Source organism: Hippoglossus hippoglossus, chromosome 3 (assembly GCF_009819705.1).
Source record: "Hippoglossus hippoglossus isolate fHipHip1 chromosome 3, fHipHip1.pri, whole genome shotgun sequence".
NCBI classification, from domain to species: Eukaryota; Metazoa; Chordata; class Actinopteri; order Pleuronectiformes; family Pleuronectidae; genus Hippoglossus; species Hippoglossus hippoglossus.
Genome location: NC_047153.1, coordinates 13,222,962 through 13,246,515, shown reverse-complemented (window position 1 = coordinate 13,246,515; position 23,554 = coordinate 13,222,962). Strand labels below are relative to the sequence as shown.

General features: G+C 42.6%; 1 protein-coding gene across 5 annotated transcripts; it reads left to right on the top strand.

Annotated features, from left to right (window-relative positions):
* Positions 1-1,335: 1,335 nt before the first annotated feature.
* Positions 1,336-23,214, top strand: scube2 (signal peptide, CUB domain, EGF-like 2). 5 transcript variants are annotated; one of them, XM_034578411.1, is made up of 23 exons: positions 1,336-1,637; positions 2,108-2,224; positions 2,511-2,636; positions 2,940-3,074; positions 3,933-4,058; positions 4,266-4,382; positions 6,241-6,330; positions 7,032-7,148; positions 7,283-7,405; positions 8,438-8,554; positions 8,712-8,834; positions 9,138-9,254; positions 10,282-10,371; positions 10,512-10,634; positions 11,646-11,813; positions 12,163-12,369; positions 17,292-17,462; positions 18,896-19,063; positions 20,504-20,665; positions 20,799-20,996; positions 21,107-21,259; positions 21,373-21,452; positions 22,061-23,214. In XM_034578411.1, exons 1-23 carry the CDS (start codon positions 1,550-1,552, stop codon positions 22,205-22,207), a joined length of 3,063 nt encoding a protein of 1,020 aa, XP_034434302.1. In that variant the 5' UTR covers positions 1,336-1,549; the 3' UTR covers positions 22,208-23,214. The 5 variants fall into 5 exon arrangements, with proteins under 5 accessions (XP_034434302.1, XP_034434310.1, XP_034434293.1 ...); XM_034578419.1 differs by having other exon boundaries at positions 1,366-1,637; positions 2,105-2,224; positions 12,166-12,369; XM_034578402.1 differs by having other exon boundaries at positions 1,366-1,637; positions 2,105-2,224.
* The last annotated feature ends 340 nt before the right edge of the window (positions 23,215-23,554 follow it).

Genomic DNA, 23,554 nt, shown 5'->3' with positions numbered 1-23,554 from the left:
ATAAATAGAAAATCAACTCATAAAAAGAAAAAAGGTGTTTGTGTTTATGTTCACCAACAGGGGGCAGGCAAGAGCTACACAGCAGACGTGTTTTTCTGTGAGCTCATGCACATGAGACTCTTGAGATGTAGACTTTGTTTTGGTTATTTCAGTTTCACACAACTTTTTAATGGTTTTTAACCACATGTATGACCATTTTAAGAACTCTGCTACATTGCTGCTGCTAATACACCACAATGATATAACTGGTAGGTTTAAAATACCCCAAGAAAGTCCATTGTTTTAAGATAAGGTGACTCATTTTGACAGCCTGAAGTATTCATCAAAAACTGTTATGACTGTGTTTGCGTCTACAGGGTCACAGTTATTTTGTTTTTTCATATCTACTCGTAACAGTTTGAATTAGCCACTTGTTCTGTTATCTGTTCGATGCCAAATAAAACCACACTAACAGAACGCGATTGACTTGGGTGTGATCTTATTGTAACTACTCTCACTAACAGTTTAATGACCTGTCTGGAGCTATCCCACTTTGCTCTGACGCTAACTTGAACGTTTTTCCCGCTAGAATTGTCACATTACGATTTACAGACGGTAATTAAACGCAACGTTAGAGCCATTGTGATAAACTTGCGTTGCATAGCAACCACGTTAGGTGCCATTCTAGAAGTAGCTCGTAGTTAAGTTAGATACATGGACTAAGATCACGAATGTTGTGTGTATGTATTGTGAGTATGTATTGTTTGTATGCATCGTAAGTATGTAGTGTGTGTATATATACTGTGTGCATGTATTGGGAGTCTGTATTGTGTGTATGTTTTGTAAGTATATATTATGTGTATGTATTGTGTGTATATACTGTGTGTATGTATTGAGCATGTATTGTGTGCATATATTGAGTTCGTGCTGTGAGTATGTATGGTGTGTGTGTAGTGTTTATATATTGTTTGTATGTATTGTGTGTATGTTTTGTGAGTATATATTGAGTATCTGTTGTGTGTTTGTACTGTGTGTATATATTGAGTATATAATGTGTGTATGTACAGTGTCTATATATTGTGTGTATGTATTGTGAGTATGTTTTGTGAGTATATTGAGTATGTAGTGTGTGTATTTACCGTGTTTATATATTGTGTGTATGTTTGTCACAGTTGTTCACAGTTTTAAGACACACTCGATCACGTTGGCGCAATAATAGAATTTCCGATTTATGATTTCAAAATAAAAGCCCATTCCAGCGCTTCGATCGCATAACGTTTAACACATCACCAGGACGCTTCCGGTTCAGCACCGGCGATTTAATTGACTTGACGCAGCTGTCTCTTTTTTTTTTACGTGTACGCGCGCGCACGCTCTCATTCTCGCTTTCTTTTAAACACACACGTACACACACACACACACACACACACTCTCTCCCTCTCCTTTCTCTTTTCAAAAGCCCCTTGTGAGCAGATTGACAGGCTAGAATGAAAATGAGGCGGACGCTCGCTCACGGCTTCAGTGCGTACGCGTCCCTTTGAGCAGACATCTCCACTTGGATCATATCACCATGGGACCTGTTCGGGCTGCGAGGGACTTTTGTTTGTTTTTGCTCTTGTTAAACAGTCGCCAAAGCGCTGCGCTAACAGAGACTCGAGGTGGGACTGTAGTGAGTGTGTGTGCGTGTGTATGCATGTGAGTGCATGTGTGCGTGTTGTGCTTTTGCAGTCGTGCTACTTTACGCACGCTTTGAGGAGCGCGCTCTTGTTGTGTTTCTCCACTTTTAGTTTCTCGGCGTGTTGCTGCGTAAAGTGTCGCTATGGGAATTGACGTCCTCCTTACACAAATACGTTTTTTAGACAGGTTTTGTTTTCTGTGTAACTTATTAACTTCCAGGTTAGTTCACCCAGGCCTTTTTAAATTTACTGCTGTAGACTACTACTACTATTATTAGTAATAGTAGGAAGTTTTATTGTTGTTGTGTTTTTCAGTTAAATCCGATATTTGTATGCTGTCAGAAACATGCCCAACTTTAAAGTGCCCACATGATAAAAGTCACACAACCTGAATGATTGCACTGTTTGAATGTGTGTGTGGAGATAATTAAGACCTGTGTGGATTTCAGCAGATCCATGTGCAGAGGGAAGTGATGGCTGTCACATTGATGCTATTTGTCAGACCACTCCAGGCTCGTACAAGTGCACGTGTAAAGCAGGATTCAGAGGAGATGGAAAACACTGCGAAGGTAACGTGTCCCCTGTTTGATAAACATTCTTATCTGGTCTCCACATCCATCAGTTTTGGATGTTTAGACACTGGAACCTGTAATATTAACATGTTTTTAATTTTCACATCACCATGTTTATTCTACTGTGGCATCGTTTAGGGGCTTTCCATTTTGTGATATCTGTGATGTTTATTCTAGTTATTCTTACATCCACACATCCTCTGATTGACGCTCTTACTTTTTGTTCTAAGACAAACTTTTTGGACTTTTGATCAACATTCATGTGTGTGTTGTTATTGTGCAGACACCGATGAGTGCGACCTGGAGTACAATGGTGGCTGTGTACACGAGTGCAACAACATCCCAGGAAATTATCGTTGCACTTGCCACGACGGATTCAATTTGGCACATGACGGACACAACTGCCTAGGTAAGAGCGGCCAAAGACCGCTGAGTAAATAAGCTTTGTGATGGCCTGAGGAGTTCTTGTCTGTGTGGGCTGCTGGTCGGGACGTTTCTCACACACACCCGGACTCCTTCTTCCACAGCTTCAACACAAACAGTTTGGGTTTTGCTCGTCCAGCAATTTGAGATACTCACAAATATTTATGCTCCAAAATCTTTATGTTGGAAAAAAGCCTTGATTGCATTTGCAGTGTTTGTGAACACTGGACAAAACAGATGATTTGTACAAACACCGTTGAATCAATGTGATCAATCCTCTGCGCTGTAGATGTGGATGAGTGCAAGTTCAACAACGGTGGCTGCCAGCACACTTGTGTCAACACCATGGGCAGCTACGAGTGTCGCTGCAAGGACGGCTTCTTCCTCAGCGACAACCAGCACACATGCATCCACCGCTCTGTGGGTGAGTGTACATGCATGCACGCTTGTTATGTGAACATCTGTGAGCCGGACAAATACAACTCAAACATATTCCCTGGCACTCACAAAAAAATGAATAAAATCAGTGTCTAACTCATTTCTAAAAGAGGGTTTAAGGATTGTTTGTGGATGCTTGTATGTGCTAATTGTCTTAAGCAATGGGGGGAAAAAGGGGACGGAGAATTATCCAGCAATTTCCTTAATGCTCACATACAAATCTTCAGACTGACAGCACAATGAGGGGTGACAGGTTCAAGCTGGCTCCCGTCACTGAGCTTTTATCCGCAGCAGCAACATGCTGTGGGAAAAAGGATCTCCGAGTCCCCGGAGAACAAAATAAGTTAATAACTGCAACACTCGGGTCTATGTGGTCTGTGTCGCAGATTTGTCTGCAGTGCCTTTGTTTTGTCTCCTCGATTGAAGTCAACTTAAATGCAGGCACTTTCCACTCCGTCGAGTCTTGACAGCCCTTTTAAACCCTGTGGACCTATCCACTCAGCTGTGACTCATCTGGATAAATGGCGTTTTCATAATCTCAGTTTTCTGCTCCGAGCGTCGTTGAGTACGATGCAGACTCCAGACCAGTTTGCAGAGCTTTGATTGCAGGGAATTCATTTTCAAACAGCTTTTTCTCGTCTTGCAGAATAAAAAAATTCTCTCTAGATGTGATGAAACGATAAATAACACTGGGTTGATGTTTTTGAATTGTGTAAAGCCTGAGAACAATCAGTGTCTTTGAGGACGGCGGACTAATCTCTCACTATGTGTGCCTTTTGTGTGGAGCCGGTCAGTCACTGTAGGAGAGTTTCATTGTGTACCCTCTCCCTCGTTCTCTTCACAGAGGGCCTCAACTGTATGAACAAGGAGCACGGCTGTGCCCACATCTGCAAAGAGACGCCCAAGGGAGGCGTGGCCTGTGAGTGCCGCCCAGGGTTCGAGCTGGCCAGGAACCAGAAGGGCTGCATCTGTACGTGCTCGGTGGCATGAGGCTAACTTCACACCACACACACACACACACACACACACACACACACACACACACACACACACACACACACACACACACACACACACACACACACACACACACACACACACACACACACATGCACAGTGGGCTTCAAATGGCACGCTGATAATTTTGTCTCACGCTTGCATGTTGTTGACCCCGCAGTGACTTGTAACCACGGCAACGGAGGCTGCCAGCACACCTGCGAAGACACGGAGAACGGCCCCATATGCAAGTGCCACATCAGGTACACCCTGCAGCCTGACAAGAGGTCATGTGTAGGTAAGCGTGCTGTGCGTCGCTCGTCAAACAGACTTCCATTTTTAATACACTCCTTTGAAAGCATCACATCTTAATCTCTCTGAGAGGTGTATCCATATTGTCTTTAATCCAGCTTCTGAAGTAAGCCAAAGGTACTAAATAGATCAGACAGAATTTTCGGTTTTTGGTTAGAATATTTCAGTTCAGTGGCGGATCTTGGATTTTTCTAAATCAGGGGCCATAAAGGGGGCCACATTTTACACAGATAAAATATATGTCCATCATCCATGCACGATTCCTGGTTCAGTCAGGTGCATATGTCATTCCTTGTTTACTGTTCGCTCAAAGCCAAACATCCTTGAATATATATTTTTTTAAAATTGTTCCTTGTTAAATCACATCACATTGAAAAAGTTTGGAAAATAAAAACTTTTAATAAATTAACATATTCAGTTAGTGTCTTCAGGGGCCAATCAGATTTCAGCTAGGACCAGTGCCCCCTGACCACGCCCCTGTTTCAATTTGATATAACGGTGATATAATAAAAAAATATTGTGCCCTGGACAGTTGGAAAGTCCACTCACCGGATTCTTTCACATCCCACCATCTTCCTCAGTGAATGAAATTCTGATTAGTATGAAATGTGGTTGAAATCAGGGGGAAAGAGTGGATCATACAGAAACAGAAAGCTGATGAGAAAGGTTTGATTCATGTTCTGCCTTCTTGTTTGTGATAAATGAATTTCGGTAGTAAATATAGTTGAACTCGACCTGAGCTCAGGGAGCGAATATTCCAGAAACAGCTCACACTTTGTTTCTTCAGTCAGTCAGAGACTATCTTGATGACTGACTGAAAACACAGTAACTGGAACTATCTCCCTCTGTCAGCTCTCCTTGTTACGCACTGTGCCTGTTCCCACACAGCGGTTCTGAGGGATAAGGATTGACTGTCAGATATTGGGTAATATCTCTCCCTGCAGCAGCAGTGTGTGTGAGGTCCGGGCATATCAGTGCAACGTTGTCTCCAGATTCTCTTAACTGATGTGCTGTGTTGTCTGACACGCGCCATGCCACTACAAGCTGAATGTCTCGAGTGTAAACATGCATCTGCTTACTGAGAGGTGGCCGACACAAACAGGAAGTCAACACAGGAGTCACAGTGTTTGTGTTGTTACCTCGTCTGTGCTTGTTTGTGTTTGTTGGCTGGCTTATGTAAAAGGTACGAAACCGATTTCCATGAAACTTTGTGGAAGTGTGGAGCATAACCCAAGGAAGAACCAAATAGATTTTGGTGTGGATCCGGATCAGGGGGCAGTTTCAGGAATTTCTTTTCACTTTCCATAACATTTTCCCAGTGAAATATTATATAAGAGAGAGCATATCTCCACCCTGGCCCAACAGTCCCCATATGAAACCACATTTAGATTCAATCCCGATTTGCAAACATTCATTAATCAGTCCCCTAAACATGCCTGATTTTTACTTAATTTTATTCTCCGAGAAATCGATGAAAATATTAATAAAGTCCCATTTCGCCAATTTTTAGAAAGTGAAATATATTCCTGGATCTGGCCCCTGATCAGAATCTGCTCCTAAATAAAATGGGTGCTTACTGGACTCATACCACATTCTACCACCTAGTTTTGTGACAATCTGTCCAGTAGTTTTTGTGTTATCCTGCTAACTAACCAACTAAAAGACAAATACACAAACAAACGCAGAAGAAAACATGTAATTTTGTGTGATTTGATAAAATTTAAGTGGACAATGGAGCTTTGGCGGAGGTATGTGCTCCACTGAGTGCCATTCCCGTTTTTCTTTTTAAAGGAGCAATTTTGAGTTTCAGTCGTAGTAATAAAGGTTGTTTTTCTGTGTCTCAGAACGTGATGAGGCCACCACCGAGCCCTCGGACAACAACGCCACATCCATCACTGAGGTGGACAAACGGGTCAAACGAAGACTGCTGATGGGTAACGATTGCACCCTCCTCCATTCAGAGGCCTGACTTTCTGTTTTATGTGACGCCGCGTTGAGCTGCCAGGAACCACCGAGGGGTGTCAAACAGGGGAGAGGAGTAATGTCTAGTAAACCCCAGGCATTCCTCAGCCGTTTGGAGCAAACTGTGAAATGACTGTGCAGTCGCTTTCTCGCCCCCAGCTTCCACCCTGAATAACATGCATTTGTGACAGTGTGGTACATTTCACATTTTCCTTCCATTTGGGGAAGGGCAGCGTGTGAATCTCGTCTTGTATCGTTAGTATTTATCAGTTGTGTGATTCTGGGTGAGTCTACACATGAAAAACAATATATCTTTGGCACCAGCTCTGGGAGTCTTGTCCTGTGTTATAGATAATACATGTTAGCTGTGATGTGTACCTAACCTATATGTGTGTTTTCTCTACTGTTCACTATACAAACCAGGCATCAGAGCCTCATTCATCTGTTTCCACCAGCATTTCTAAATGTGTTAAATAGCATTTAACAGTATTCAAAAGCATGAGAAGAAACTGTATATTTGTTGTGTTCTGCTGATTTGATTCTCGGGTGTTTTAAGAATATAATGTTCAGTAGATCGAGGTTCTGTTTTGTTTAGGATCTAACATCTGACGTTGAGAAATAACACACAACCAAAGTCATTCACATACATTCATGCTTTGTGTTGCACTTTCAGAAACCTGCGCCGTGAACAATGGGGGGTGTGACTGCACCTGTAAAGACACATCCACAGGCGTGCGCTGCAGCTGCCCCGTGGGCTTCACCCTGCAGCCGGATGGAAAAACATGCAAAGGTCAGACTGGCAGTCCCCCCCCAAAAAAAATATAGAAGAGAGCATGAGAGTCTTGGTGCTGCCGCCCTTCAGCTTTGTGCATTTGGAAGTGTTGTTCGAGTGTTGGTGTCAGGATGTCGCCTTGTTTCCCGCAGATATTGACGAGTGCGAAATTCACAACGGCGGCTGCGATCACTTCTGCAAGAACACCATCGGCAGCTTCGAGTGCAACTGCAGGAAAGGCTTCAAGCTGCTCACAGATGAGCGGTCCTGTCAAGGTAGGAAATCTAATCTGACTCCTCCTGTCTGTTTACCTCAAACTCTGCACAAGCCAATAAAGATCAGTTGGGACTAATTGTATTTGCATAAAACAGATGGAATAGAAAGGGACATCATGACAGAAGATGTTTTTGACATCCATTGCTCATAATTTCATCATCATTTATTATGATAATTTGATTTTTTTAAGTCTTGATCTCTTTAAGTCTTGATCTCTTTTAAATTTTCTTTCTAAATTGATTAGGCAAGATTTTCTTTGTTTTGTAATTTATCAGAATATGTGGGCGGGTTTTACTTCAAGGTTAAAAAATGGCAAAAAAAAAATTTTAAACATCAGAAATTTTTTTCTTTTTACCTTCGCCTTGGAAAATATGTTTTTGTCTGCATTTGTTTGTTAGTTAGCAGGATTAAGCAAAACTACTCAATAGATTTCCAAATTCCACATTTTGTGGAGGGGAGGGGCATGACCCAAAGAAGAGCCCATTATATTTTGATGTGGCTTCGTTTCAGAGGGGGGAGCCAGGAATTTCTTTTCCTTTCTTTAAAATAATTTTTCTACATTTTTGTTGATTTAATCAGAGAACAATTTATGGATCTTACGGAAAAAGTCAGGCATGTTTAGGAGACTGATATTTATGAGTGTATGTGCAATTTGGTGCCGATCCAAGTAAAAATCCAGACCTAGTGAATTTAAATGTGGTTTCACGAGGGGACTGTTGGGACATGGTGGAGGTGTACGCTCTCAGAGTGCCATTCTAGTTTGGTAATGTGGCTACCGCTTCGTTTACCTTCAGAATTTATGTCTTTAATGAGGCTTATCTGATGCATGTGTTAGTACATAAAGGTGTCTCAATGAGTTACTACCTCCGGCGGCGTTTTATTTGTGAAACACCCTGTACACGTCACATTTTCCCTCAGTGGGAAAATGCAGGATCAAATGCTTATGTGTGTCTGTGGGTGGGAAATCCCTCCTAGTGAAGATTGCAACTGGCTGCCCTGCTATTATGTCATCTGTCTGATTCTGATTACAGATATAGATGAGTGTTTTTTTGAGCGGACATGTGATCACACGTGTGTGAACTCCCCCGGTGGTTTTCAGTGTCTGTGCAACAAAGGCTTCACCATGTATGGACTGGCCCACTGCGGAGGTGAGACCCTGTTAGGTGGAGGGAGGTATACATAACAACTTGAGCGTAACACACAAGTGCTAAAAAGCATACAAATGTGAGTACTTGCTCATTGATGTGTTGCTGTGAAATGGAGCCTGTAATCACAGTAATGATTTTCCTTCTTTTTTCCTCTCAGATATAAATGAATGCAGTGTGAACAATGGCGGCTGCGAGCAGGGTTGTGAGAACGCCATGGGTGGATTTGAATGCTTTTGCCATCCTGGCTATAAGCTGCACTGGAACAGAAAGGACTGCATTGGTAAGCTGGTGCATCTGTTGAGTGCTGCTGTTCTGTCTGTGGAACAAACGTGATGCAAATCTGTGCGACATCCCACATTCTGCACTAAAACCTGGGGGACAAAAACAGGAGATACTTTGAATTCTGCTCTCTTTTTTTCTCTTTAATTCTCCGTCACTTGATTTTTCTTGTGTTTTGAGTAAAACATCCAAAGTGCAACGATGCTGTCGGAGCTGTCAGGACGCTGGGCCGTGCCTCGTCCTCGTTTGTTACAATGAAAGGTTTTCTTTTTTACCCTCGAGTTTTGTTGTGGTTTCCATCTAGAGGCTGAGGGTTTACCACCTGCCAAACCCCCCTCTAAACCCACCTTGAACTGCAGTAAGCAGGAGGGGGGGGACCGCTGCTTCCTGACCTGCCAGTCCCAAGTTCACATCAGCAGCGGTGAGTTGGATGAATCAGATCAACACACTTAGCCAGGCCACGATGATTTTGTGTGATTTCTAACTTGATATCCAGAAGATGAGCTCTGCACAGGAGAGTTTCATGCTGAGGTTTCAAGGTTTGTTCAAACTGCAGTTAAAAAAACCAACTTTATTTTTTAACTTAAAATCATTTCACCTAGAGATCCATTTACTTTTTGAATGTTTTCTTCTCATGAACCACATCTGATTTGCAATATTACTGAACACACATAGCACAGGAATCACTGTCAATTTTGAGTCATCAAGCATAAAAAACATTAAAAATATTTTCGGTTCTGCTCCCACTTTTCTGCAGTTTCTCAACATTTAAATAATCATTTTCATTTGTGCAATGTTTCGAACAGATACGTTAAGATTCAGCCCATTAAAAAATACAGAAATATCCAAATTTTGACTTTGATTTATCCTCAATGGCTAAACTTTTTGGCCTCCTTAACACTCACAGTTCAGGATACTGATTTGAAAATGGAATTGGGACAAAACATTTCATAGATACCAATAACAGGCTTGATGTGAAGAGGCTGCAGAAAGTGCAGACTGCTAGAAGTAGTTCTCTACTTGCTAAAAGTCTATCTAAATTAAACTTGGGGTATTTTTGGTTGTGTCCCTGGTTCTCATGTTAGCTTCAAACAGGGTTGAATGGACGTCAATGGAAGTCTGACACAGTCTAGCAAACACTGATGCTGCTATACAGCTTGCATGGTGAATAATAAGATGAAAGACTTTCAATTGATATGACGCAACTCTCCTCAGTCAAGTGCGTCATCAAAATTTTTTTTTTCACAATAAGACCCGAACAGGTCGGGCATCTCCTGGTGCAGATATGTTCTAGCAAAGTGAAGTTAAATCATGCTAATGGAAATAAGTTAAGCTGGTCTACCCCTGTGAACGGTCGTCAGCATCAGTCTGCAGAGAGAGATGGGTTTCGTGTTCCTACATGCTTCCTGTTTGCTCTCTCACTCGCCTTTTGTGGCCCTAACTTTTAGGGACGGAGGATTCCTACACGGTGACCTGTGGAATGCCTTTGCCCTGCTTGGCTGACGCACAAAAGAACAACAGTGGCTTGTATTGCTTGGGCAAGTACAAAACATCCCAGATTTACATCGATCTTTCCGCTCTGCCACACAAAACCGTAACTCAGGAAACAACTCAGGCTATCCTTGCCGTCGGTTGATATAAAAGTAGATCAAAATAACAAGATTTGTTTCTGTTCCAGGTCCAGAAATGGCCGCTGTTCCACGCATTAAGACCACAGCCACTTTTAAGTCGGGCACCGGGAAGTGCAACCTAAAACGAAGTCAGGAGAAACTGAGGGAGAGCTTGAACGCTGCACACTCAGGTACAGAGGTTGCCACACAACAACCCCAAAACATCCACACACACGAGACAGGATGCAGATCGACCAAGCTTTTAAGTTTCAGCCTCTTCGTGGTGTTGGTTAGAAAAACATTTTGGGTTTACCGAGAACTGTCAGCATCTAAAGCCACAATCTTTCGGAAGATAAAGCAGACCTGAAAGGCTGTAAACCAAAACAACCCAAAGGCAAATGTGAAAGAAATTTGTGGCTAAAGTGGTGTGGTTTGAAGTGTCTTGAACGGCTCAGCGCTGCACTTTGAATGGCCGTGACAGGGGAGGATGTAATTAGCCGTAGCATGCCATTCAGCTAGCTCCGACCCAGCTATCATTCAAAGGGAGTTCTGATTGGAAGATTATTTTGCTTCTCCGAAGGGTTTTGGCCGTGTTTCTTACATGAATCACAGTTCATGAATCACAGTTGCTAAAAGGGCACACAATTGTTTCGAATAAAGGAAATTATAATAAAATGACCTAGAAGCTAGAATAGTACTCAGTAGAGCACATTCCTCCACCGAGGCTCAACAGTCTTTATATTTTAATTCACTAGATTCTGATTTTTATTTGGATCTGGACCAAATTCCACAAGCTCATAAATAGCAGTCCCTTAAACGAATCTGGATTTTTTTCATCAAGAAAAGTTCCTGGATCTGCCCACTAATCCAGATTGGTACTAACATCTATTGGGTTGCTTCCTGACCCATAGCACGTCTTTCCACCAAGTTCCGTAATAATCCGTCAAGTAGTAAACAAACAATCAAAACATATTTATAAATTGACAGGGGTGAAAACATAACCTCCTTGGATGAGGTCAATATTTGGAAGGCCTGTTTTAAATTCATATTGTAATTCAAACCTTTTCCATACTGAGGTACTGGGAATTTCTTTAACAGTTGTGCATTTGTGTGTGTGTGTGTGTGTGTGTGTGTGTGTTGTATTTGTGGCTCTGCTGGCTGTGGCGTGGTTGTGGGGGGGTGGTCGTTCCCTGTGTCCACAGATAGCAGGTTCCTCTTCACCGAAAATGTCCAGTTCAGCTACGTGAGCCTGCGCTGCACCTCGTCCGGGCAGCGGACACGCAGCCGCCACGGCAGGAAAGCCGGCGAGGAGGACGGCTCCTCGATTACAGCTGAGTTTGAGCTGGATGTGAACCTAGAGGAGGTAACAGGTTGGTTGGTCTCGCTGCACTTCTTGCCTGCTCTGTGACCTCTGTTCCTTGTTCTCCACCTCTGTCTCCCGCCGCTGTCCGTTCGTTACTAATCAAACCAAACTGTTAAAGTATCTCCTGTTTTGACTTGGTGGTGGTGGTGGGCTCTGGATGTGGGCCGTAGGGTCAAAGGGGGTTTTGTTTTAATTCCTTGATTTCTATATGAATGGTGGCCTAGAGTGTTCCTTCCCTGACTTGGAGTCACAGGCAAGCATGTGGTCATCCAGGCATGGATTCAAAGTATACTCAAGGTGTGTGTGAGATGACATTTTGTGCTGGCAACAGTTGTGGTATCAAGTTCCTCTCTCAGCAGAGAGCTGCGACCTGAGCTGCGTGCGCCGGCGCTCGGAGAAGAGGCTCAGGAAGACCATCCGGACCCTGAGGAAGTCCATCAACCGGGAGCAGTTCCATCTCCACTTCGCCGGGTCCGACTACGAGCTCTCCAAGAATCCCGAGCAGCCAGTGGAACTGACGGGACACTGTGTGGGCGGACAGATGCTGATGGGCAGGAAATGTGGTGAGTTTTTTTTTTTTCTGTTTACCTTCAGTTCCCTTTGTCAGTCAATGCAGGACGAGATGGAGTTCGGGACATGCAGCATTCAGCCGGTGTTCTGTTCGTCTCTGCAAAGCATAGAACCAACCACTTGGGTTGCACCTAAAAAGGCAACGATGCCTGTGGGTCGGCCCGACGCACACAGTCGACTCACAGTCACGACTTTAAGTAATTGAAATGGTCCATGCCAGCGAGATATATTTAGACAGGCTGGTTTAATGATTGGAATAGAAGCAGGTGTTGGCCAGATGAGTGCCATATTTGGTTTGCAGACATGCTGTAAAGAGCTGGTTGGAGGGCAGAGCTGGCTCGTGTGGAGGAACAGAGAGACTGTTGTTGGTCCTCTGCGCCGTGAGATCTTCCAGCATCTCCCTCGGATAAGAGCGTAACGTGGGGCCGCAGGCAGCCCCCTCCTCCCCGGTGGTTGCTGCCTCTCGGGTTTGGTTTTTATATACAAGTCGTGATGGAGAAAATGTTCATTAAATACGACCACACACTGTCAGCATTAGAGCGCCGAGGGCTGGCATGTGTTTTTTCTGGCCGTTGGCAGCGTGTGCCCCTGGTTTCGGGCCTCTCAGTACGTTCTCTGCCTGCCGCACAGCCTCTCAGTATCAGTGAGAGGAAACCGGTGCCTTTTCTTCCGCCGTGATGTCTAAATATTTACTCAGTCGACGTGCGCTGTGTTCGACACATGCCCGTCTATTACCAGTGTTCAAGAACCTGATGTAGGTGCAGATCTTTCATAAACTCCACACACTCTTTTCAAGTCAGATTTTTGTTTCCCTCCTTCTGAACCGTTGTTGATGGATGTGTTATTGTTCTTTGTTCGTTAATTGGAAACCAAGACACGCCTGAAGCTGTCCTCCAGACATCTGAGGTTGTTGAAAGAAAATCATCAGCTTTACACATCATCAGCTTTATATTTACAGCACGTTTCCCCATAACCGCGTTTTTTGTTTTTTTCTTTCTTGTTTTGGGGGGGGCTCGACATCAACATCAAAGTTTCTGCTGCTGATTGGCTGCGCTGATGTGATTTTAACCTGAACAGCCCCTATGCATTATATCTCTCAGTAACACAGGTCTTAAGTGTCTTGATTCCTTAACTCCCCGCTACGCTTTCAGGTCAACATTAAGCAGTCTATTGGCCGTGGCAGGGGTGTAGACATGTAATTTGGGAGAGGAGGCGGGGGGGCTGAAAGGCATTCTTCTTAACCTCCAGCTCTTTAAAGGAGCTATATTTTCCCCCTCCTCCCCCACCTCCAGCTCTGGCTTAGCTTGGAGCGCAGTTTAGTCCTTTTCAGTGCCCGTTCCATTGAAAAACCCCATTTGGGGCTTGTTCTCACTGCCTCCGAGGGACGACAACACAGCCTCCCTGTGCATTTGGAGAAAATATGCTTTCATGTTTTGGGCATTTTTCTCCTTTGAATCCGTGATGTGATACATTCAGGCTCCTGTTCGCATCAGTTTGTACTCCAGGAAATATCCTCGGTTTAGATATATTTTATATTTATTATAAAAAATACGATAAAGCCTACTGATGATAGAAATATGTTGTTGTTCAGTTATTTGTATTTTTTGTTAATCTCAACAATCTGCATGTATCTGCATCAGAATATGTGGAGATTATATGAAAAGGAAAACAAGAGCGAACTGCGGCAGTCGAGATCGGGATCCAGAGATGACGTGAATGTCGCCCGTCCACGCTTTTGCGTCCATTTGGGCACAGTAGTCGACTTGTTTGCGTGTTTGTTTTAACATTGAAGATGTTTAGGAAGTCCTGTTGATTCAAGCTGGCAGTTTGAGTGCTGCGTCCCCCCTGCCCCCCAGCTGGGGCCACTTTGCATGACCCCCGGCAACTAAACTGCTGAAGAGAATTGACTTCAGCCACACCATGGGAATCAATTAGCATCAGCTGTTTGGGCCTCCGCTTGATGGGCGCGAGCAGCGATTGGGCCAAGCCCGAATGGGGGGATTCAGAAACCTGACCCCTTTTATTGGGTTCAGCTTCTAACCACTGTGATACCGTAGTGTTTTCCTATGTCATCAAGTAGGCAAAGACTGGGCCCTTGAATAGAGGTGAAAGGTCTTTTAAACCTCTTTGGGGCCATCAATTCGAGGACTCTATAGAAGCGTTCTTTGCATTTGAAAGGCTTCAAGGTTTTTTTCCCTTTCACTCTCACTCTCTCTCTTCTCTCACTGCTTCCCTCTGTCAAATAAAAGCTGTTAGGGGACAATGCAATGTTGGCTCCTCGTGGTCTTTTAGAGTAAACAATGGGCCCCGAAAAATGGACCGCTCTTGAGAGAATTACATTTTCTTGCTTAAGAGGGAAATCGAACTATTTGCTAATCTGGATCGACATAAAGCATGTGTGTGTTGAGATGGTGGATTCTCTACTTACAGGCAGCTTAAATTTAAGGCAACAACACATTTTCTGCTAAAGACCTGGTACTTCATTGATTTATTGTTGTGTGAGATCAGCTTCTGTTTTCAAGTCAAGTTCTTAAGGCCCTCGTAGACAGTCGCAGTAATTCTCAAATTAATTACAGACATTACTCTGAATGGGAGGAACCAAAGCAAAACTGTGATTTAGTCCCTGTAATCAAGCCTTTGCACTTTGGTGAGATAAAAAGGAAATCCTCTCTTTGATTTGTTTCTGTGTTTGAGGTGAGGGTGCGTATGGTGCTTATGGTATTAAAAGTTCCTCCCTGATGCACCGGCATGGCGATGTGTCAGATGTAGGACACAAAGGCAACTGTGGAGAGCGCCGCTGCTCTTTTGTCTCAGTCATTTTGTTTGGCTGTATTCTACAGTGGTAACCTATAAGTTTTTGTATTGATTTTTAAATGATTTTATTTGTTTATAAGGCACCACATGGACTTACACCAAACTACTTGTCAGAAAAGCCCCTCAGATCCTCTGGTTCTTCTCTTTAAGTTTTTTAAGAAGCAGAACCAAAACATTTGGTGATGCTGCTTTCAGCCTTGACTCTGAGTCACTGGAACAGCCTTACAGAGGATCTGAAAATGTTGATATTTTTCTACTTAATTTAAAACACCTCCTGATTTATTCTTGCTTTTATGTATTAGTTTGAGAATTGTATGGTTGTATTATTAACATTTAAATTTATCATCATTTGTTTTACTATTTATTGATCTTTTACTATCTTAGTATAATTCATAGTACTTATTTACTTACGTAATTCTTGCTAGTGTTACTAAAGTAATGTAAAACTGTTATTTTTTTATGAATCAATTTTGATATAAATGGGAAAAGTCTCATTGAGTGTCCCGGCCAAGAGAGCAGGGTTGCAGACATGTAACAATTTACAATGAAAATAAAGAACGAGTTAGGGTTTGGGATTACAGAATCAGAAAACATTAAAAAAATATTCATTCATTCATCTAATTCATTCTAACCAGAAGGTCGGCGGTTCGATCCCAGTCTTCCCCATCTGTCTGCCGAAGTGTCCTTGGGCCAGATACTGAACCCTGAATTCCCCTCATAGAAAAAAAAAAAGTGCTGCGGCAATAACCTGTACTGTAAAGCGCTTTGAGTGTTCATCATGACTAGAGAAGTGCGATGTAAATACAGACCATTTACCATTTGTCACAAAGGCAACAGGAGTCAGTCAAAACATCCTCTGCCATATATGCCTGGTTATAAGTAGTTTTAAATCACGTTAAATGCATCTTATGAGACAAGATGCAACTGACTCCAAGCAGAGGTAGCAGAATACTTATGTACTTCTTATATATCTATATATATATATATATAATTTCCCATACTTTTTTGAAGGATGTAGATAAGATGGAAGAAGGCCAATAAAAACCTTTATAAATCAGAATGTGGTTAATATGGTTAAAACTGCAGGGTCTCAAAACATTCTTTAAAAGGCATACGGCAGTTGGGTATACATGAATTTCTGTATCCATCTGTCCTGCGTATAGGCAAATTGTATCTGCGGCCAACCGGAAACCTACAAAAGACGTTGTTGTTGTCGTCCTTGTTACAAATCCTAATTTATGATTATACCCATACTCATACTCCTGAGTATTTATTAGTATTTCTCTTTTCACACCTATTGAGAGCATGTAAAGCTCCACTAAGCCGAACTGCTTCCTTCCCAAAGCACTGTGCTCAGTTTCCTGCACCTCAGCTTAACCACATCTAAGACGTGTAATATCCATGGATGCAAGCAGATCCCTCCAAACTGTCAACTGATCAGAATCAGTAAATATCTTTAATGTGTTATGGGCGGTGAATAATAAAGTGGCTGCTCTTCATTGTGTTTATCCAGTCTAAGTATGTACACAGTTCTGTTTGGTTACACTTAAGAGGCGGCTGATGAAGTCCAGGTTACTTTACTTTAATGGTCTCGTCGTGCAAGTGAGCCGCTGTATTTGCAGTGTAAACGTGCAGTGTGGTTAGGGCTGTTTGATTTTGTGTAGCCAGGGGCCACACTGCTGTATTTGTTGATTCCCGTCAGCTTTTCACGCCGTCTGTCTCCCCCTCTCTCTTATGATGTGAGTAGTCGAACACCGGCTGACACTGATCTCTCCTAAAGTGATGTAAAGTACAAGTTCACACACGCCAGTCTGTTGTGAGAGTCTTTAAGTGTTTGTTTTTGGTTTCTCAGGAGAATCTTTGATTTCACCGTGCTTAAATAATTAGCTTAGTGATGACCGTATTCTTTCAGAGAGAATAAAGATGTGTTTAAGTATTTAGACACATGGCTCACCACAGCACTAAGACCCAACTATCACCGACGGGATATGACGAACCACCACAGACCTAAGCTCAATTTGCTTTGTGTCTGTGTGCGTAAGCTACAACTAAGTGATTGAAGTAATCGCCTTTAATCCATCTTTCCTGTGTTGTCTGTCAGTGAGGTGCAGTGTGGGTACTTATTACAACGCAGACCAGGGAAGGTGTGTGATGTGTCCTGCGGGGACGTACCAGGGTGAGGAGGGACAGACGTCCTGCGAGGTTTGTCCTGGACCTGAGGGAAGAGAAGTGTTGAAGGTGGCCGGAGCTCGAAACATGTCTGAGTGTGGAGGTAAGTCAGTGTTCAGTAGACGGAAGCAGTAACTAACAGGACTTTTATTGTATAGAAAAACTTGTATATCTAGATAATTAATACTTGAAACCTATTGTACCCCAAAGAGCTCTCACTGATATTTGACTCGTGGCAGAGCTGTAACATAAAAAGCTCTCGTATTAGAAATTCAGTTTTCAAAACCAGTGGTGAGATGTGTTAAAGTACATTTATTTAATTACTGTACTAATGTACATTTTCATGTATCTGTACTTTACTTAGTAGATTTATTTCCAGGTACTTTCCACTATTACTCCACTATGTCTATCAGCAAATATCTGTACTTTCTACCCCACAACATTTTTACAAAGCATTGTGTTACATGTTCACATTGTGTTTTTATATTTTCAAAAGTAATCAATAACGAGAGGGGAATTGATCCATTGACCCAATCGGAGCGGGCAGGTAACACTAGACCCCGCCTCCTTCTATCAGAGCAGAGCGCCTCTGCCGAGACTGATGTAGAAGTCTGTTACATTATTAGGGAATAGGCTACACACGCTGCAATTGCTTTTACTTTTTATACTTAGAAAGTATATTTAAAATTAAGTACTCACTTTTACTCAAGTAGAAAAGTAAATATGGTACTTTTAAGTGTTTCAGTACTTCCTCCACCGCTGCTCAAAACTCACAGAGCAAACATCCAATTATTCCCTTAAAGGTCGAAGCAAAATTTATATTTGATATTTCTAAAAATATATATCTTGAAATTTGGCATTTAGTGTTTCCTCTTGTGTGTAGAGACAATAGTGTAAATTGCACAGCCCTTAAGAAAACAAAGAACTTAGCAATGACACAAATGCATGAGCCAAAGCGAAACATGTTATAACATCTTGAACAAATAAAACTGTAGAAGCCATAAAGGCACAAAATGTAAATAAGTGCTTTGTGATTGTGAGCCACACAGGAAGCGATGGTGCCGTGATACAGATCTTTCTCCGGCAGATGTTCTGCTCTGTATAAAGCCAAAGACGCTCAAGCTCAGATTTGAAAGATGGATTTGAATTCAAAACATGAAGTCGGCTGAATACAAAGCCGAAGGAGCCACCATGTTTTGGTCTCCTCCCGTGCTGTTATCGCTACGAGGCTAAACCCCTGATCCCATCTCCTCTGACAGACTAAACAAGAAGAGCTATCAGCAGACTCCCACTGGCACCCAGTTTGTATTAGTCCCCCTGAAGACACAGTGTGTGAGGTGCACTGGGAGACAGCATCGTTCCATTAACCTTTGCTTTAGCTTTGTCACTGGCTCTGACCTTAATGGATCGGGGCAGTTTTCCTCATGTAGCGCATTTTGAAGGTTTTGAAATCAAACTCATCCATCTGTCGTAGTTCCCGAAAGTTGTGTGTGTGTGTGTCTTGTGTGTATTGATCCAATGTTTGTGTGCGTTCAGGTCAGTGTTCCCCAGGTCAGTCCTCTCATGACGGCTTCCTCCCCTGCCTGCCCTGTCCACTGGGGACGTACCAGCAGGAGGTGGGCCGCACCACCTGCTTCCCCTGTGGAGGGAATCTGGTCACCAAGCGCATCGGTGCGGTCACCTTTCAGGAGTGTGAGACCAAAGGTGGGAAAGTCATTTTTTAATCAAGTGTCGATGCAGGGAAAAAAAAAAACAGGCCTCATTCAGACCTTGTATTAGCATCCGTCTCACAAGTGGACAGCTTTAAGACCACATTCAGAGATGTTCCAGGATTTATTTCGCCACGTTTATTTGCTGTGCGAACGTAAATACCATCAGGGCCACACTGTGGAAACGCCTACTCAGCTGATGTCCCCTGACCTGCTTCAATGAACTGAAAATATTGTTTCTCTCGTCGGTGTTTCCCATATATTGATTTATTTGTGTCGACGCTCCCCCTCACTCATCATAGTCAGACTGACTAAAAACAATAACTCATTTGGTCTTTGCAAACAGAAATGACAGACAGTACATTTTTATTTGCATATCAAGGGAAATCAGATCACGAGTGTTTACTTTAGATACAAGTGGAGACACACTCTTAACCCCAGGTGTGAACTGACGTTCCATGAGCCGTCCACTTGTGAATGGATCATGTCAAGGCCAGTTCAATTTTGTTTTAAGGTTTTCAAGGTTGGTTTTTGTTTAAGCAAGATTACACAAAAACAACTGAACAGATTTCCATTCAAACTTGGTGGAAGGTTGTGGAACCGGGGGGCGGATTCAGGAATTTCTTTTTCACTTTATTTAACATTGAGAGATTTTCACCATTTTCCCAGAGAGTTGTGATTCTTGATGAAAAAGAATCAGGCTCATTTAGGGGGCCTGTTGGGTCGGGGGCCTGTTGGGTCGGGGGCCTGTTGGGTCAGCGGCCTGTTGGGTCAGGGGCCTGTTGGGTCAGGGGCCTGTTGGGTAGGGGGCCTGTTGGGTCAGGGGCCTGTTGGGTCAGGGGCCTGTTGGGTAGGGGGCCTTGGCTGAGGTATGTGCTCTACTGAGTGCCAGTCTAGTCATAGTTTCATGGTTTAACCTAAGCGGAGGGATTAGATGGTCCGTTTTTAGCTGTGAACGTTTATGAAGACCTGTCAGGTTTATTACGTAAAGTTTTTTTTTTTTTTACTTTCTTTTACTTGACATCCCATTCGTGTCATATTGTTGTTGCGTTTATGGATCTGTTTTGGGTGTTGACACAAACTCTGCTGCCCTCTGCTGCTGACTTATTGTCTGTACGTTATCGAGTTCATTTAAAACGACCACACTTTGTAGGTATCAGTCTTTCAAGAACAAGGGAAAAAGTTGTTTGTTAAATTCTTTATTTTCTCTTTTTTTCCCAGACTTGTAGACAAAAACAATTTATGTATTATCATAGCTCCATAATGGCATTTGTAAAAAAAAAAAAAAAAGGTTGTCTGGAAGCCTAATGTGCAGCATGTAAGCTTTCAGCTGATCTAAAATGATTTAAAAGCACAGATGCAAAAACGCAAGTGATGAATATTAGGAAAAAAATATAAACTAACAGCCTCCTGCCGCTGTGTTTGGCTCCTGCAGTCCAGTGCTCTCCAGGACATTACTACAACACCAGCACACACCGCTGCATCCGCTGTCCGACGGGCACGTTTCAGGCGGAGTTCGGTCAGAACTACTGTATGGCCTGCCCTGGAAACACCACCACCGACTTTGATGGCTCGACCAACTTCATGCAATGCAAAAGTATGTATGTCTGTGTACAGTAACTCCTCTGAAGCATGCACACGTAGAAAATACAGCAGCGTTTTGGGGTAAATTGCTGCAGCAGGAATGGGGAAAAAACACTTTATTCAACAGAACTGTGTTGTTTTTACAGACCGACAATGTGGGGGAGAGCTGGGAGACTTTACCGGCTACATCGAGTCACCCAACTACCCTGGGAACTATCCGGCCAACATCGAATGCACTTGGACCATCAACCCACCGCCCAAACGCAGGATCCTTATTGTCGTCCCAGAAATCTTCCTGCCGATTGAGGATGAGTGCGGAGACTTCTTAGTAATGAGAAAGAGCGGTGAGTTTGAACTTATCATGAAATGAATCCTTTTGTGGGGTTTAAAGCAGACGTACCACAGAACGCTTATCACAGATGCGGTCCTTTGTGCTGACATCTTTACCTCACAGCTCTGTCCAACTCTGTGACGACCTACGAGACCTGTCAGACGTATGAACGTCCCATCGCTTTCACCTCCCGCTCCAAGAGGCTTTGGATACAGTTCAGGTCCAACGAGGGAAACAGCGGGAAAGGCTTCCAGGTCCCATATGTGACATACGATGGTAAAAAGAAATATGACGTTATGTAGACGTGATGTTTGCAGCCTCTGTCTCTCACTAAAATCTGTTAAGATGTGTCCCACTAATGAGCTGTTTATGGACTTTATTTGTTTCAGAGGACTACCAGGAGTTGATAGAAGACATTGTGAGAGATGGAAGATTATATGCTTCAGAGAATCACCAGGAAATTCTCAAGGTATCCAGAGTTTGCACCTTTTATAAAAGAGCATCATGTTTTGTGTTGCGTCTAAATTTGTTCTACAGTTAGGAAGGAATTTTGTAACTTATAATGATAATTGATATATAATCAAGTATAAAAATATTTAGATATTAATTAAGGTCAATTGGTAATAATATAATAATGAAACTATAATTCTATAGCACTTATCTAAACAAGGTTACAAAGTGCTTTACACAATACTGGAGAATAAAACAACACAGAACAAAACAAGCTGCACCAGCTGCAGTCGAGACACTGAGAATTGACTGTTACATGTAAATGGGTCATAGCAGTAGTCCAGGCGTGAGAAGACAAAGGCGTGAATAAGCTTCACAGGTCAGGAAAAGACTGAACTGGTTAAATTTTGGCTCCAGTGTATTTCTCGTGTGAAAGTAATGAGATTTAATAAAGTAATTTACATGGGTGTCACTCCCAGATGTGTGGATCTGTAAACCCTGTATTTGGATCCAGTGAACAAGTAGCACCCTCTTTTGGAGACATGTAGAAACACAGACTGCTGCAGCTGCATTGGCAGTTTCTCTTCATATATTACATGTAATTAATGAACTAACTCTTCTCCTCAGGACAAGAAGCTCATGAAGGCGCTGTTCGACGTGCTCGCTCACCCACAGAACTTCTTCAACTACACAGCTCAAGAGTCACGAGAGATGTTCCCTAAATCCTTCATCCGCTTCCTGCGTTCCAAGGTCCTGAGATTCCTTCGCCCCTAAGAAGGGTTCTCACCATGTGTCTGGATTATAGATTAAATACCGGCCACAGTATCTGCTTTTTTCCAACTTGCCCCAAAAAGAGTATTCTGTAGTTATCTGTTTTCACCTGGAGGGATGAGCTGACAACACATTTGATAAACAGTTATCCTGAGAGAGAAGTAGACAAGACAAGCAAGTTAATTCCTAACTGGAGCTTTTGGAGGGAGAATAGATCTTCATGAGCATCCTCAGAACGGAAACCAGGTTCTCTTTCCTTTGTTTGGAAATTTGGAAAAATGTTTTTAAATAACTTCTTTTAGATTTTAAAGTCACATCTCAGGATTTACCAACTGCAAGTCTGTATCTGAATATTGCTAAATATTCTACATGCCATCATTAGGAGACTTTTGTTGACAACATTGTGATTTAAAGAAAAAAAGGTAGCTAAACAGATGAATGTCATTCAGTGTATCTATAGTTTGAACTTAGGCTACTTTCACAGGTAGAGACAAGTTGTTGACAGAAATCCTGCAAAATGACAGAAACAAATATAGCACAATGTTTTCATGGAGAAATTAGCGCCACTAAAGAAGTAGTGGCACCACAAAAGCAATTATTCTGATGAATCTTTTGTATATGATGTAAAAAGTTTTAGGTGAAACGCTAATGTAATGTAGCAACTACATACATTTGGACAGTATAGCATTGCTGCAACTGCTGGTGGCTTTTTGGGGCTTTCCCAAAAACATAAAAATAACAGTGGCTTTTATGCATTCATGAGACATCAGCTGCCTCACCAGTATGTGTCAGTACATTTTGTATTATGAACTAGCAACCAAAGACAACCGCTCACTCGGCAGAAGGTCAGAGATCTGCGAGTGATGTGATTTGAGGTCAGAGACCGTGAAAAGAAACGAGACATCCTGTAAAATAGAACTGAGCTATTCACCTGTCTTAGATGATACGTGTATGTATATTTTCTATGGTTTTGTACATCTAATATGCTGTAAATAAAGATAGGAAACTTATTTTATGTTATTATTCCTCTCTCTCACTTTTTTTCTAGCACAAAGGGAACTTTTAAATTGCCTGTATGACACACGCACGCACGCGCGCACGTATCCAGGGAAGGGATTGATCTTAAAAACTTTTATCCTCATAGTTGGACATTCATCCTCCTGGCACCCCAATCGACTCCAGACAAATGTCATTCCAGCGGTAGGAGTAAGAAACTAGACTATTGTGTGCAAAACACAAAACTGGTTTAGAAAAAACAGCTTGCACAAGTAGAAGCATAACCAGAGAATGAAAAACACATTTATTACTGTTGCCCTCATAAAGCCCCACTCCCCTGCTTTAAGCGATTGG